This window comes from Pseudoliparis swirei, chromosome 10, assembly GCF_029220125.1.
Source record: "Pseudoliparis swirei isolate HS2019 ecotype Mariana Trench chromosome 10, NWPU_hadal_v1, whole genome shotgun sequence".
Taxonomy (NCBI): domain Eukaryota; kingdom Metazoa; phylum Chordata; class Actinopteri; order Perciformes; family Liparidae; genus Pseudoliparis; species Pseudoliparis swirei.
In genome coordinates this window covers 14,612,768-14,625,316 of record NC_079397.1, presented here as the reverse complement: position 1 = coordinate 14,625,316, position 12,549 = coordinate 14,612,768, and the positions used below count along the sequence as shown (strand labels likewise).

Here is a 12,549-nt window from a genome sequence, read left to right as displayed (position 1 = left end):
GTCTAATTAGCTTGAAAGACATATTTGCTCTGAGTGTTTGTCTCTACCACAGTTCAGATCACACACACACACACTGCCTTTTCACTGCCGTCTGGTGCTCGTGTAGTTATACCTCAATGCCACTAGGGGGACACCGTTTATGGCCAGGGTGGTCGCTTTATGGAGGACGAGCTTTTCCTCTGAATGATCTGAGGTATGCTGAGTATTTCTCCCACAGATGCGCACGCATATGGATCCAGACACACACAGAGCGATGTTTACTCCACACATTCTGCAGGGCTGAGGAAGTGTGCTCCGTGAGTCAAAGGCACCAGTAACTCCTGCCACCCTCCCCAGAGTATCCGACATTACCATATGAGTAGCTACAGCCAGACGGCCCGTGTGTGTGCGTGTGTGTGTTTGAGAGTGTAAGCGTGTGAATAAGAAGGACAGGGAAATGCCAATGTTTTTTTGTTTTTTTTACACACAATAGCTTGTGTGAACACAATGGTTATTTGCATGTGTGCATTTATGTGTGGGCCCGATGCATCTCTCACCTTCCCACGACTCCGAGGCTCAACGAAGTCTGTCTGGCAGTGAATGTCTATTGTGTAGCGCTAATGTGATAGCAGAGATTATCATTGTAATCCATTTAGCACAGAGCAGCTAATCCACTTTACGACTGTTGAAAAGAAATGATGTAATAATGGTTCGCACCACTGGAGCTGCCTTGATGATTTTAAGCTGATGAAAAATGACTTTTAGATATATTGATAATTACTGCTGACAGTGAAACTAGGATTATTAATTCGCTGTTGGTTGAGTTTGTAGATAGTGACCGTGTTTACATGCATTCGAATAACTGGCTTAGTCGGACTGAAATCGAATTATCCGTTTCATGTAAACACCTTTGTTCGACTATGTGCGGTCCGACTACGATCCGATTAACACCCCTGGATAACTCGATCCGATCCGGTTGATAATTCGACTATCGCGGCATGTAACGGTGAATTGGATTAGGAACTGGACTTTGCGTCTTTGCGCATGCTTGAGATCCCGCCGCCCTCCTCCCTCCCTCCCTCCCATGTCGTGACCCGGAAGTCGAAAGAGTCGAAAGAGACGATAATGTCACTATTAACATCATGCAAGAATAGTAGAGGGATGTAGCTTCGCCTTGCTCTCTGTTCGCCATCTTTCTCGAAATGTTGATGTTGTTGTTGTTGGTGGTTGTTGGTAGTGGTGAAGAGGTCAAGCGGAAATGGCTGTCTCACCACGAGTTGTAATGAAAACAGCGCCACCTATCGTATCGGATATGACATGCTTTCAAAGGCCAATGATTCGAATTACTCACTGCCATGTATATTGGGATAACAGCAGATCCCCCAAAAGATAGCAGAGTCCGACCAAAGCAAGATTCAAATCATACCATCATATAAACGCACTGTGTGTGTGTTTCTGTAGGAATAAAAACAATGCACCGGATGTTTATTTCAGTTTATTTCGTAGCGTTATGGACACTGAAGGTGGTTTGAGTTTGGTATCAGGAGAGATGGAGTCTGCTGCAAGCCCAGGGCGACACTGCTGTGTTGATTGAAAAATAAAGAATACAGAGTGAAACTGCTCCTAAATACTTGTTCCAATTATTGTCCAAACAGGTCCATTGGACTTTATTTGTAATCAGACATTTCCCCTCATTCGGTCCCCACCAGTCCCAGTGTGCCTGTGCTCTCCCTGGTGGCTCATTTGTTGAGTTGGTGGTCAGATTGATGGATAATCCACCGGAGCGTCCCCGTGAAGCCCCTCCACTCCCCGGGGACTGCGGATCTGTCCCAACACAATAAAACGACAGACTCGGTCTCTGGCCTTTAACTCGGCTCGGCAAATTGACACTTCCCTCATCTACGGCGGCGGTAAACTGATACACACACATCTTCACATACGTTCACACGCACATGCTGCGGACAGTACGCTCAGCGCCTCAAAATAACTCACCCGATCGGCCAGATTAGATAACCCCACCTGCTGGATCTGGCTCGCATGGAAGTTTCTTTCTTCTATACCTCCCTCTTTTCTCTCTGTCTTTCTCCCATTCCCCTTCTGTTCTTTTCTTTACAACTGGCCCGAGAGCACACAATGGTTCCCAGTGAACGTGTGTGAGGCTTTGATCCGCAGACTTCGGGTCCTTTGAGATCAGGATCACAAGCCAAGCAGGAGGCAGAGCGAGAGAGGAAGAGCGACAGAGGACCAACGGAGGGGGAGAGTGGGGTGAAATCAGGGTGAAAGATGGTGCCTGTTTAAAGAAATGTCATGTTGTGAAACTGGATATGAGTGGAAGCAGCAGGATGTATCCTGCGCCCTGTGCACTCAGGTTTCTGTCTTCTCTTTGACCACTGGACTTTAATAGAGCAGCGGACGGTTTGAGGTCGGCTTCTGTTCCAGAGCGGTTGAGGCGTGGAGCGACGGTCATTCAGCCACTTAGTGCAAAGACCGAACAGCTATTTCTCTTGAAATATTGTTATTTATATGTTGACGTTGTCTTGCAAAGTAAGAGCGAAAAGGTCCTGTAAAGTAGTTCTGAAACTGGGCTCTTCGCACATGATGGAAAACAGGCTTTCGGATGCGCGTGAATTAAGTTATCAACATTTAATGGCAGGAAGGGTAAAACAAACAGTCAAGGTTCACGATCGTGATCTTCTTCGGCTCCTCCGCCCTCCTTCCGGCGTCGAGAATACCTGTGGAAGAGCCCCGATTTCTCTAATCCACGGAGTTTTATACTCAATGTCCCTGGCCCCGGTCAAAACGTCACTTCCGGTCAAGTCGCTAAACAAGTATTTTCACAATAAGAGTCCCGTCTTGTTATTGTCCTCATTAAAGTCACTTTCACAATAAAAGTCCCTTGTTATTGTAAGTCACTTGACGGAATTCAACCGGCTTCGTCAATCTATAATACTAACATACAGTCACTCTCATGCAATATACATTAATTCTTGCCATTTACATTTGCATAGAGTAAACATTACCCCTATGCTTCATAATACATTAATAACAAGATCAATATTCTCCCTAATATTTTCTATTATAATATCTTTCTATATGTATTAATTTAAAACATAAGACCTCTGCAGATGTTATCAAAATAAACTATTACAACCTAACAGTCCCTAATGAAGGCCTGTTTTGTTTTTTCCGTCGGTACAACACCACTTTACTAAAGGGTTTAAAAACTAAGACCAGTTAAGCTTTCTTGACCTTTTCATGAGCTTTATTAATTATTAATTCATCATAAAGTGACTCGCCTCTCTCCCCGACCATCTGCTTCCTGTCTCATTATCTCCGGTTCGTGCCGGTTTCCCGTGAACCCTAAAGTGCCGGAGAGCACCGGGAACCACCACGAGTCCTCACAACTTTAACGAGACTTCACACCTGTCCGCCTGCCCACACAGGCCTGTGTGTGTGTGTGTGTGTGTGTGCGAGAGTGTGTATTCTACCGGGTGCTTGAAAGTTGCTTGCGTCGCGATGTGTCAAAGCGGCGTGTTAGTGAGAAATTAGAGCCAGAGGACCAGATTTTGAAAGGATCATTTGGAACAGGCCCTCTGCGTTTGTTTGTGCGTGACGATGTAAGCAGATGTTCGGGCGCAAGCCAGAACACTTCCATCACGCCGCCGAGTGTGCGTGGGGCCAATTCCGTGCACTTTCTGCTGAGTATACACACCTAGGGGCTCACAAACCACACCTCGAGCCCAGATGCCTTATTACTGTAATCACTTCTGAACGTCTGAAACGGTGATAGAGAGCGATGAGCGTCTTAGATACAGCACAGTGGGCCGTGGTGCATGGAGATATACGAAGGCTCGATGTGGTTCTTAGGCAATGTTGTCAATAATTGTTTTCAAAAGTACTTTTTTAATGATACCACGATCCCAAATTGCACACTTTTCTTGTCCTGGATGTCGACTTTGTCCAGTTGCCAAGTCCTCCCGTCTGGAAGGCAACATTTCTCTCCCTCACTTTGCTTCTGTTTAACCTCAGCTATTCTTTAACCCTCCTGTTACGTTTCGGTTCAATTTGACCCCATTCAATGTTTAACGTCGGTGTTCTTTGGGGTCAATTTGACCCCAGGCTGTTTTTCACTGTGTCAAACATATAAGAAATATCAACTTTTTTATATATTTAAAGGGCTATTTAGTAGTCAACAAACAAACATAAAGTACATCACACTTAAACTTGGGAAACAATATTAATTCGAATAATTTTCTGGAGGTTTTAATTGCTGGGGTCAAATTGACCCCACGGGTAAAATATGTTCGTAAATGTGAAGGTAACAGGAGGGTTAAACACATGATATATTTTCATTCCTGCCTTTAATGAAATCAGTCAGGTTAAAAATAATGATAATTAAAACTTCTCAGTAACAGTTTTGATAATATACTTCATTCCAGGTTTTGAGTGTTTCTTTATTTAAACGCTGTTCTTCTTGTCACACCTGTGAAGTGATGTAAGCGCCACAGTAATTATGCATTAATTGAATATATTAATCCTTAATATGCCTCTGTGTTCTTCCAGATTCGGGTGGACGGCTCCTCTCGCGCTCAGCAGTACGAGACTGTGCAGGCGGTGGAGAATGGACCCATCCTCCGAAACATGGCCTTCTCTTCTGACCACCAATACCTCTATGTCATGTCTGACACCCAGGTTAGACACTCACAAACACACACACACACACACACACACACTGATCAAAAGTCGCCCCCTCCCCCTGCAGAGTCAATATCATAACCACTGGTATTTATCATATTCTTATGTCACAGGGTGCAATAACCTTTGGTGTAGCGTGGAGGATTTCATTACAGCCTGGCTGGAGGAGAGAAAGGGATTAGATAGACTGTTGGGTGCTATGACCACGTCTTTTTATAGAAACTGAGAGTTGGAGTGAATAAATGTGTTGAATTATAGAGAGAGTGGTCTCGGTCCACTTGTGTGAGTGTGTGTTTCGGTGTGTATGTGTGTGTGCACGGATTCACACATCCACGCACTCTCTTAGTGCCTTTGATGACATGGAATGTGGCGCGAAATAGCAGCACTCTGTGTAATGGACACAGACACAGCGAGTCTGCAAACACCTCCTTTAGAGGCAAAACCTTTATGAAATAGCGCCACGGAAAGTCCAACGCGCTCACATCCACGCGCACACGGCCGCGACTCACCGTGGTTTCATGTTCTCATTCTATTATACACAAAAAGACCCACAGCTGAGAGCGTGTGCAAACTTTAGATGTATGTGCAGCAGCCAAGTCAAGCCAAGGCTCATTTCTCATCTTTCGACAACAAGGCAAATCAATGTGTGCGATATAAAAACACGCACACACAAATATGATAGAAAAATGTAGAAAAATAAAATAGTTCATTTGATTAAATGCAGTCCAAAGCCGTGATCTAATACAGTTGAGAGCTGGAGAATGATTTGAGAGTAAACACACAGACTTTTAAAGCATTATCATTTCATCAAGCACTGTTAAAGGGAGAGTAATCAAATGGTTAAAGCCAAACAAGGCAAGCAAAAGCCACATTTTTTGGTTATCATTTCCTTCGCATTGAAAATGCGGAAGGTTATGTTTTGATCGCCGTGTATTCATTTATTTATTTATTTGTATGCGTGTTACTCGCATAACTCAAAAAGCATTAGACCGAATCGCATAAAATTTGGTGGGATGATTGGTTATTATCCGGGGACCATTTGATTAGATTTTGGGATCGATCGGGTCAAAGGTCAAGGTCAAGGTCATGATAAGGTCAACATCTTCTTTTACCATAGCACGGTCAATTTGTATCCAATTGGCATGCAACTAATGCCAAAATGTTCATAATGCAATGCCCAATCTTGTGATATGCGAAGGTATGCGCTCTACCGAGTGCCCATTCTAGTTATTAATGTAACCGTTAGAAATAATGTTGCAAAAGCTCTGAGTTCAGATATTGTGCATATCATCATCCCCCCCCCCCACCCCTTCTCTTCATCACCTGCCATGCGTAACCACAGAAGGCCACTCGTGCTGCCGCGTTGGCAGCGATAGCCTCGTGGCCCCTCTGTATTGTCTGCGGCTTCCAGCTGATTATAAACCTTTCTGGCACCATGGAAGTGTCAGTATTTCCTAATGCGTGGCGGAGTTTGTTTGTGTGTACGTGCGTTAGTACGAGCACATTTTAAAAGCCCAGATTTTCCTGATAAAACTTTAAATATCAGACAGACAGTGACTAGAACGTGCCCTTTCAAAAGGCAGCTCTCATCGCCTCTCCTGAGGTGTCACTCGGTCCACCAGCAGAGAGATTAGGAAAGGAAGGGAAGGAGGGAGGGAAGGAGGGAGAGACGCAAGTGAGCAGAATAAGGACATTTAGGATAGTATTTCGTCATGGCATCCAGTTACATCCAATCACTCTTTAGTATAAATCTGTTAATCAGTTATGTTATTTCTTTCTCTCTCTTTTGGATTGTATTGCGTGTAATTGGGCTTACAGAAGATATTACAGAATAACATATTAATTATTAAGAATACATCATTTCCATTTCTTCCCATTATGTTGGATTTCATTTAGTCTCGCTATTATCGCCCCAACATCGTGTTACACATTTAGCTTTTTTAATTTGCATGCCAATTAGCTTGAATTAAAAACAGCAACTAAGTGAGTTTTGTTATTGTGTGTGTGTGTGTGTGTGTGTTAGGCTTTCATAGTAATAGGTCTATTAGCCTAGTTAGAGGGCTGACCTCCACTAAGTGTTTAGGATGAACATCTGGGAATTACCATACACACAAATATAAAACGTATTTAATGAACACATACTCCTTTAATGCTGAAAGGTTTATAGAACAGAATAAGTGTTTGAATGAGTGAATGAATGCAAATAACATCATTCATTCCACCAATTAATTCAAACCTTTTTCTACTTTTGATGTTTCTTTCAAGATCCAAACTATTTTACTATAGATGGTGTATGATATTGAAGTTATTAACAATATTTGATAACCAATCATTTCCATACTTGTTTTAACCATAAGATTAATTCTTTATTAAGCACAATACCGATCCCTTTTTCTTGAGTCGGTAGAGTTTCACCACTTACACCTTAACAGTATTTCTTCATGCAGACAGCTGAAGAACATTGCCTTATTACCAGCAGTACCAGACTTACTATCAACACAGCACTGTTTCCAAGTGTCTGCAATCACTCAAGGAGAGGAGTGCAAATTGCTTCATCTCAAGTGTAGAGAACAATATTTTGGCAGAGCAGGTTTTGTTCTCCCAGCAAGTTGATTATTGAAGGTTTCCCTGTCAACTGTAAGATGAATTATTCCCTGTCATGTTGCCTGGACTCAAAACAAGTTGTATGAAATGTCAAAGGGGGTCACAGTATGCGCTAGAAAACCAATAAATAAAGACACCGACATCCAAATTCCACATGTGTTCCATCTTTTCAGACTGACTATTGATTAATGTCATTTTTTTATTTCTTGCGTGGGCTTATTGTGAGCTTCGCACAAACAACCGAGTTCAAAGGTCACGTTGTGGTCAGCCGTATACGCATGGGCTCTGGATAACCGTACCGCCTGCTGGATCAGAGTGGTGGCTCACAGGAGCAGCTTGCACAAACACATGTGCTGCACATGCCAAATTCCCAGTGGTGGCAAAGAAAACGCCATTAAAGGAGCCCGAGCCGGTCGATAGCTGAGGGCCACCTGCTGTTCCCGGGGCCTGGGACTCAGACACTCAGGGAGAGTGTGATAGATGGAACAAGGGAGAAATACAGAAAGAGGAAACGCATGAGAGAGAGAGAGAGGGCGGGAGGGAGGGTGCTGGGAACAAAGTTAGTCGATACAGCTGCTCTCCTGCTGCTCTGGACCAAGAGACAGACCTTCCCTGGATCCTGGCTGGTGAGTCCAGTGCAGGATCATAAGGGTCAGACTGTGATGTTTGTCAAGTCCAGCTCCTGTTCACCGTTTCCAAAGGACGTGAAGACAACTCAAATTACTGACTTAATCTTTCTTTTATTTTTCTTTTGTTCGTTGATTGCTCTGCCAGTGAATTAGGTTGTAACCTTTAAGACGGAACATGAATTACATTTTAAATTAAACATTTTAATGAAACATTTTATACTTTTCATTTTTACCAAACTCAAAATGAAATATTCTTTGAACACAAAATCAGCATTTTTAAACACCATGAAATTAAACAAATCATTTCACCATTGCCGTCTTTGGGTTGAACCGTGGCGTGACCTGAAGCGTCCTCTCTCTGCTGCTTGTCTTTACAAAATGCATCAGAGCATCCCCACAGGTGCTCCTAATAAGCGACACTGATTGCTGCTGCTGCTGCACTCTGGGAAATGTAGTCTCACACAACTAGGCCCTCAGATTCAACAATGATGGAGGAGAGAGGACCGGGATGAGAGGGACAGAGATGAGGGATGTGGTCGTTAAGGGATGTGGCAGAAACGTGTGCCGTGTTGTGCGATTCTTGTTTGCTGATGAGATATTTTGAATGTTTCCGCTGCTCTTGTGAGTCTCTGTGTGTTCGTCATCATTATTAGACATGACTAATAATTTTGTTTTATCAGTTTGTGATCTAGTTAGCGAGTTATTTTTATTTTTTTTGCACAAACTTGATTATCATCACTTCGCGATCACACAATATAAAAAAAAATATGAACATGATTACTTCTGGTCTCTCGGCACTGAAAGACAGTCTGATAATGTCTGACACATCCATGTAGTAGCATGTTAGTGTGATGATAACAAACCATGAATAATGACTATGTGGCACCGTCTTAATAGAGACGTGTGACCGGTGCCCTGCTTGTCACATGACACACTCATTAGAGATTAAAGCTTGACATCCCCATGCAGCGTCCTGTGCTCTCCACACCCCAGTTGTTGTATTCTTCTTATCCTTCATTTCATTTCTCTTCCATCCTTGCAATCAATTTTCTTTCCTTTTCTCGTCTCCATCCTGTGACTGTCCTCTTTGTTAGATTTGTTTTTCTTTCAGGATTATAGATTTTTTGCTCCGACAACCCCTATTCATGTCTAAGGGGATTTGTAAAGGAAATGAGGATTCAGTCAATTGTGTTCCTTGTTCCTCTTTCTACATCTCCTTTCACTCCATCTTTATTTCACTTCTAACCACCACCCTTTGTCATTTTTTACCCCGCTTCAACCCCAATCCTCAATGTAGTCACCATTCCTTACAGCGGAGTAATCTTTCATCCCTACTCTCTCAATAATCTAGTGATTGGCTGTCCTCTAATTGGATCTCCCTCTCTCTATTTCTCTTTTTCACACACACACACACACACACACGCACACACACACTCACAGTCATTAGTGGGTTGAATAGATGTTCTGGTGTAAAGAGGACAGTCCGATCATAGAATGGGCTGTGATTATGGATGTTGGGTTTGGTGTCTGAGCGACAGGGTCAGGTCAACCTCACTGTTAATGTAAGCGGCTGCTGTTCTTCACCACTCTGCCACTATCCTGTTAACAGTGTTAACACATCCGTCAACCACAATGAGCACATCTGGGAAGACTAAATGAGTCGGTGTCAGTGGAGGTTGAGGGGTCATTAGTTAGTTTAATTAAAAGTACAAATCACACACTTGCAAAGCAAACGGTTTTAGTCACAGCTATGCATGTAGAGCGCAACATATTTTTATGATGAACAGTTATTAAAGTTGAAATATATGCATAAAACATATCTGTTACTTAAAAGGAACGATCCGACCCAAAATCAAAATACATATTTTGCTTCTTACCTGTAGTGCTATTTGGCAATCTTGATAGTTTGGGTGTGAATTGCCTGGTTTTGGAGATAATCTGCCTTCTCTCAAATATAATGGGACAATATGGCACTCAAAGCATCAATACATTTGAAAAAATCAACAGGAACATCTGTCATTCATATGAGTCATCATCAGCATCTCCTGTCAATGTCTACCCTGGAAACAGTCCAAACTGAGCACGCTGCCTGAGTAATACAGCCCTTACTTTTACCTGGGCTATGCCTCAGGGCAAGAAGAGGCCCCCTGTATAAAATAAGCCTGTGTGTATGTAGGTGTGTGCATGGCTACACTTCCACCTGAAATGACATTACACACTAAATGCAAAGCGTGTTTGTGCGTTAAAGGGTCAGACCTCACCCCACATCTTAAATCCATTATGTCTTCTGCTTGGCTCTAGCACAGGAGGACTGACGGTAATAGGGCAACATTAGCACGATTAGGGCAGGTTCCGCTGTGTGAATTCATTGTCGCTGAGCTTAGCATTCTGCAGCATGTTGTTGCTTCTTTGGTATGCATCGACAAACCATATAGCAAAGCATTCCTCATGCAGAACATTGTAATCGGTAAGCTCTTATTAGTAAACAGCCCGGAGCTTGTTCAACTGCCTCTTTTGGTGACGGGAAGCTTGAGGAGGGGGCGGAGCTTACCCTCTTTTGGAATGGAAAGATAAGTGAAAATGATTGATTGCATCCGAGTCGTTTGTCATGCGCGGATAATCCCGACAGCGCAATGGATGGCTTTCTCATTTGACCTCCGAGAACCTCAACTGAAAACAATATTGCGCTTGCAGCCACCGGCCCGCTCTGGTGACTGAGTTCATGATGTAACACCGTTTGGTTGGCGGCTGACGGATTGAGCGGATGCGTCAGCTGCGACGAGGCACCGGGTCGTCGATGCGTCCCTCGCTTCATTTGACTCCCACGTCAATCTGTCCTGCGTCCAACTGGAGAGGAGACAGGTGTTACATGAGGGGCGCCAGTAAATGAACGAAGGAATAAACACGTATGATACTCAATGATAGAGGGAGAAGAGAATGCCAGAGCCATCTGAAACATAGAAATGACCGCTTGAAAAAAATTAATTACCCTCGATATCTAGGGCCTGAAAGAGCATCTACTCATGGTGGTAGGCTGATGGAAAAATGATGGTCCTTCCCATTCATGTATATGAATTTGACGTTTATCATGTTTAATAATTTTGGCTGCTTAACGTGGCGATATTTATTCATTTATTCGAAGACACTCTCGTAGGCGGCAATTCATCCTGACACATACATACAACTAGAATGGGCACTCGGTAAAGCGCATACCTTCGCATATCACAAGAGTGGGCATTGAATTATGAACATGTTGGCATTAGTTGCATTCCAATTGGATATAAATTGACCATGCTATGGTAAAAAGAAGATGTTGACCTTTGCATGACCTTGACCCTTGACCCGATTGATCCCAAAATCTAATCACATGGTTCCCGGATAATAACCAATCATCCCACCAAATTTCATGCGATTCAAGAAGATTTTGACCTTTTCATGACCTTTTCTTGACCTTGACATTTGACCCGATTGATCCCAAAATCTAATCTCATGGTCCCCGGAAAATAACCAACCATCCCACCAAATTTCATGCGATTCGGTTTAAAACTCTTTTTGTTACGCGAATAACACGCATACAAATAAATAAATAAATACACGGCGATCAAAACATAACCTTCCGCATTTTCAATGCGAAGGTAACAATGCTTACTTACAAAAAAAAGCCCAAAAATGACTAAAAAACATTACATTCCATATAACAAAACGATGCTCATGAATGTCTTCCAATAGGCCAATAACAGTGAAGCAGTGCCACCATTGTGCCAAACAAATGAACACACTCACAGCAGGGAAGGAGGAGAAGACGAAGCTGGCCTGGGGCAAGAGGAGGAAAGATAAGAGAAGTTCAGTGTGCCCTGCAGGCTGTGAGGCACGATCGGGCTATCACTTTCATTTATCTGTCTGTTCGTTTGGAGTGGGAGAGTTTTGCTGCAGGTGGAATCCCTGTTTAAGTACAAGTGGAAGGGGAAGGAAAAGAGTAGGATAGAGAGAGGAATATGGAATAGGCTGAAGAATTAGTTATTAATATAAGTCTCAGCAGATTTATTAAATGATCACTTCCCACTGCAGGTTGACTCGAAGGCCCCTGGCATTGTGTAAGAAGGAGGGGAGAGCGAGAGGAGAGGAAAACAAAGTCAGCCTTTATTATCTCCTCAGTGTCACGATGAAGATCTTGAAGTGCAAATTCTGAACACTTAAAAAAAGACTTCTTCTCTCTCCCTTTGTTAGCCCCCCCCCCCACACACACACACCCACACACTTATATACTGTATATATTAGTTGAAGCCATTGTGCCACCACAGTAAATGATCAAGTACGTCTCCATCTCTCTCCCCGCACATTAAGGCATCAAGTTCTTCTGTGATCTTCGCCTTTTTTTAAAAAGCGCGATTATATTCAGCAGCTTCCATCTCTTCCCATTGTGAAAGGAGGGAGAGTGCCGGGTGTAATGGATGTCATTTGCTCACCTGAAACAGGAGGGAATTGTAAATACCACGCTCCCCCATCCTTTGTATTTATCCCTGCTGATATGATAGCCCGGCCCATGAAGAAGAGACAGTCGGCCGTAATGGTTGCCTCTGGCATCGCCCATGAAGAAGATTGCATGAAATGAATGTGATATCGAGATGAGAGAGACAAGGGG

The 12,549-nt window shown here is 43.2% G+C and overlaps 1 protein-coding gene across 1 annotated transcript in view; it reads left to right on the top strand.

The window, feature by feature from the left end:
* Positions 1–12,549, top strand: part of plxna4 (plexin A4) — a 259,674-nt gene that overhangs the window by 151,093 nt on the left and 96,032 nt on the right. Inside the window, exon 4 of the mRNA XM_056424726.1 lies at positions 4,543–4,671. Coding sequence (XP_056280701.1) covers positions 4,543–4,671 — 129 coding nt within the window. The remainder of the gene's footprint in view (positions 1–4,542; positions 4,672–12,549) is intronic.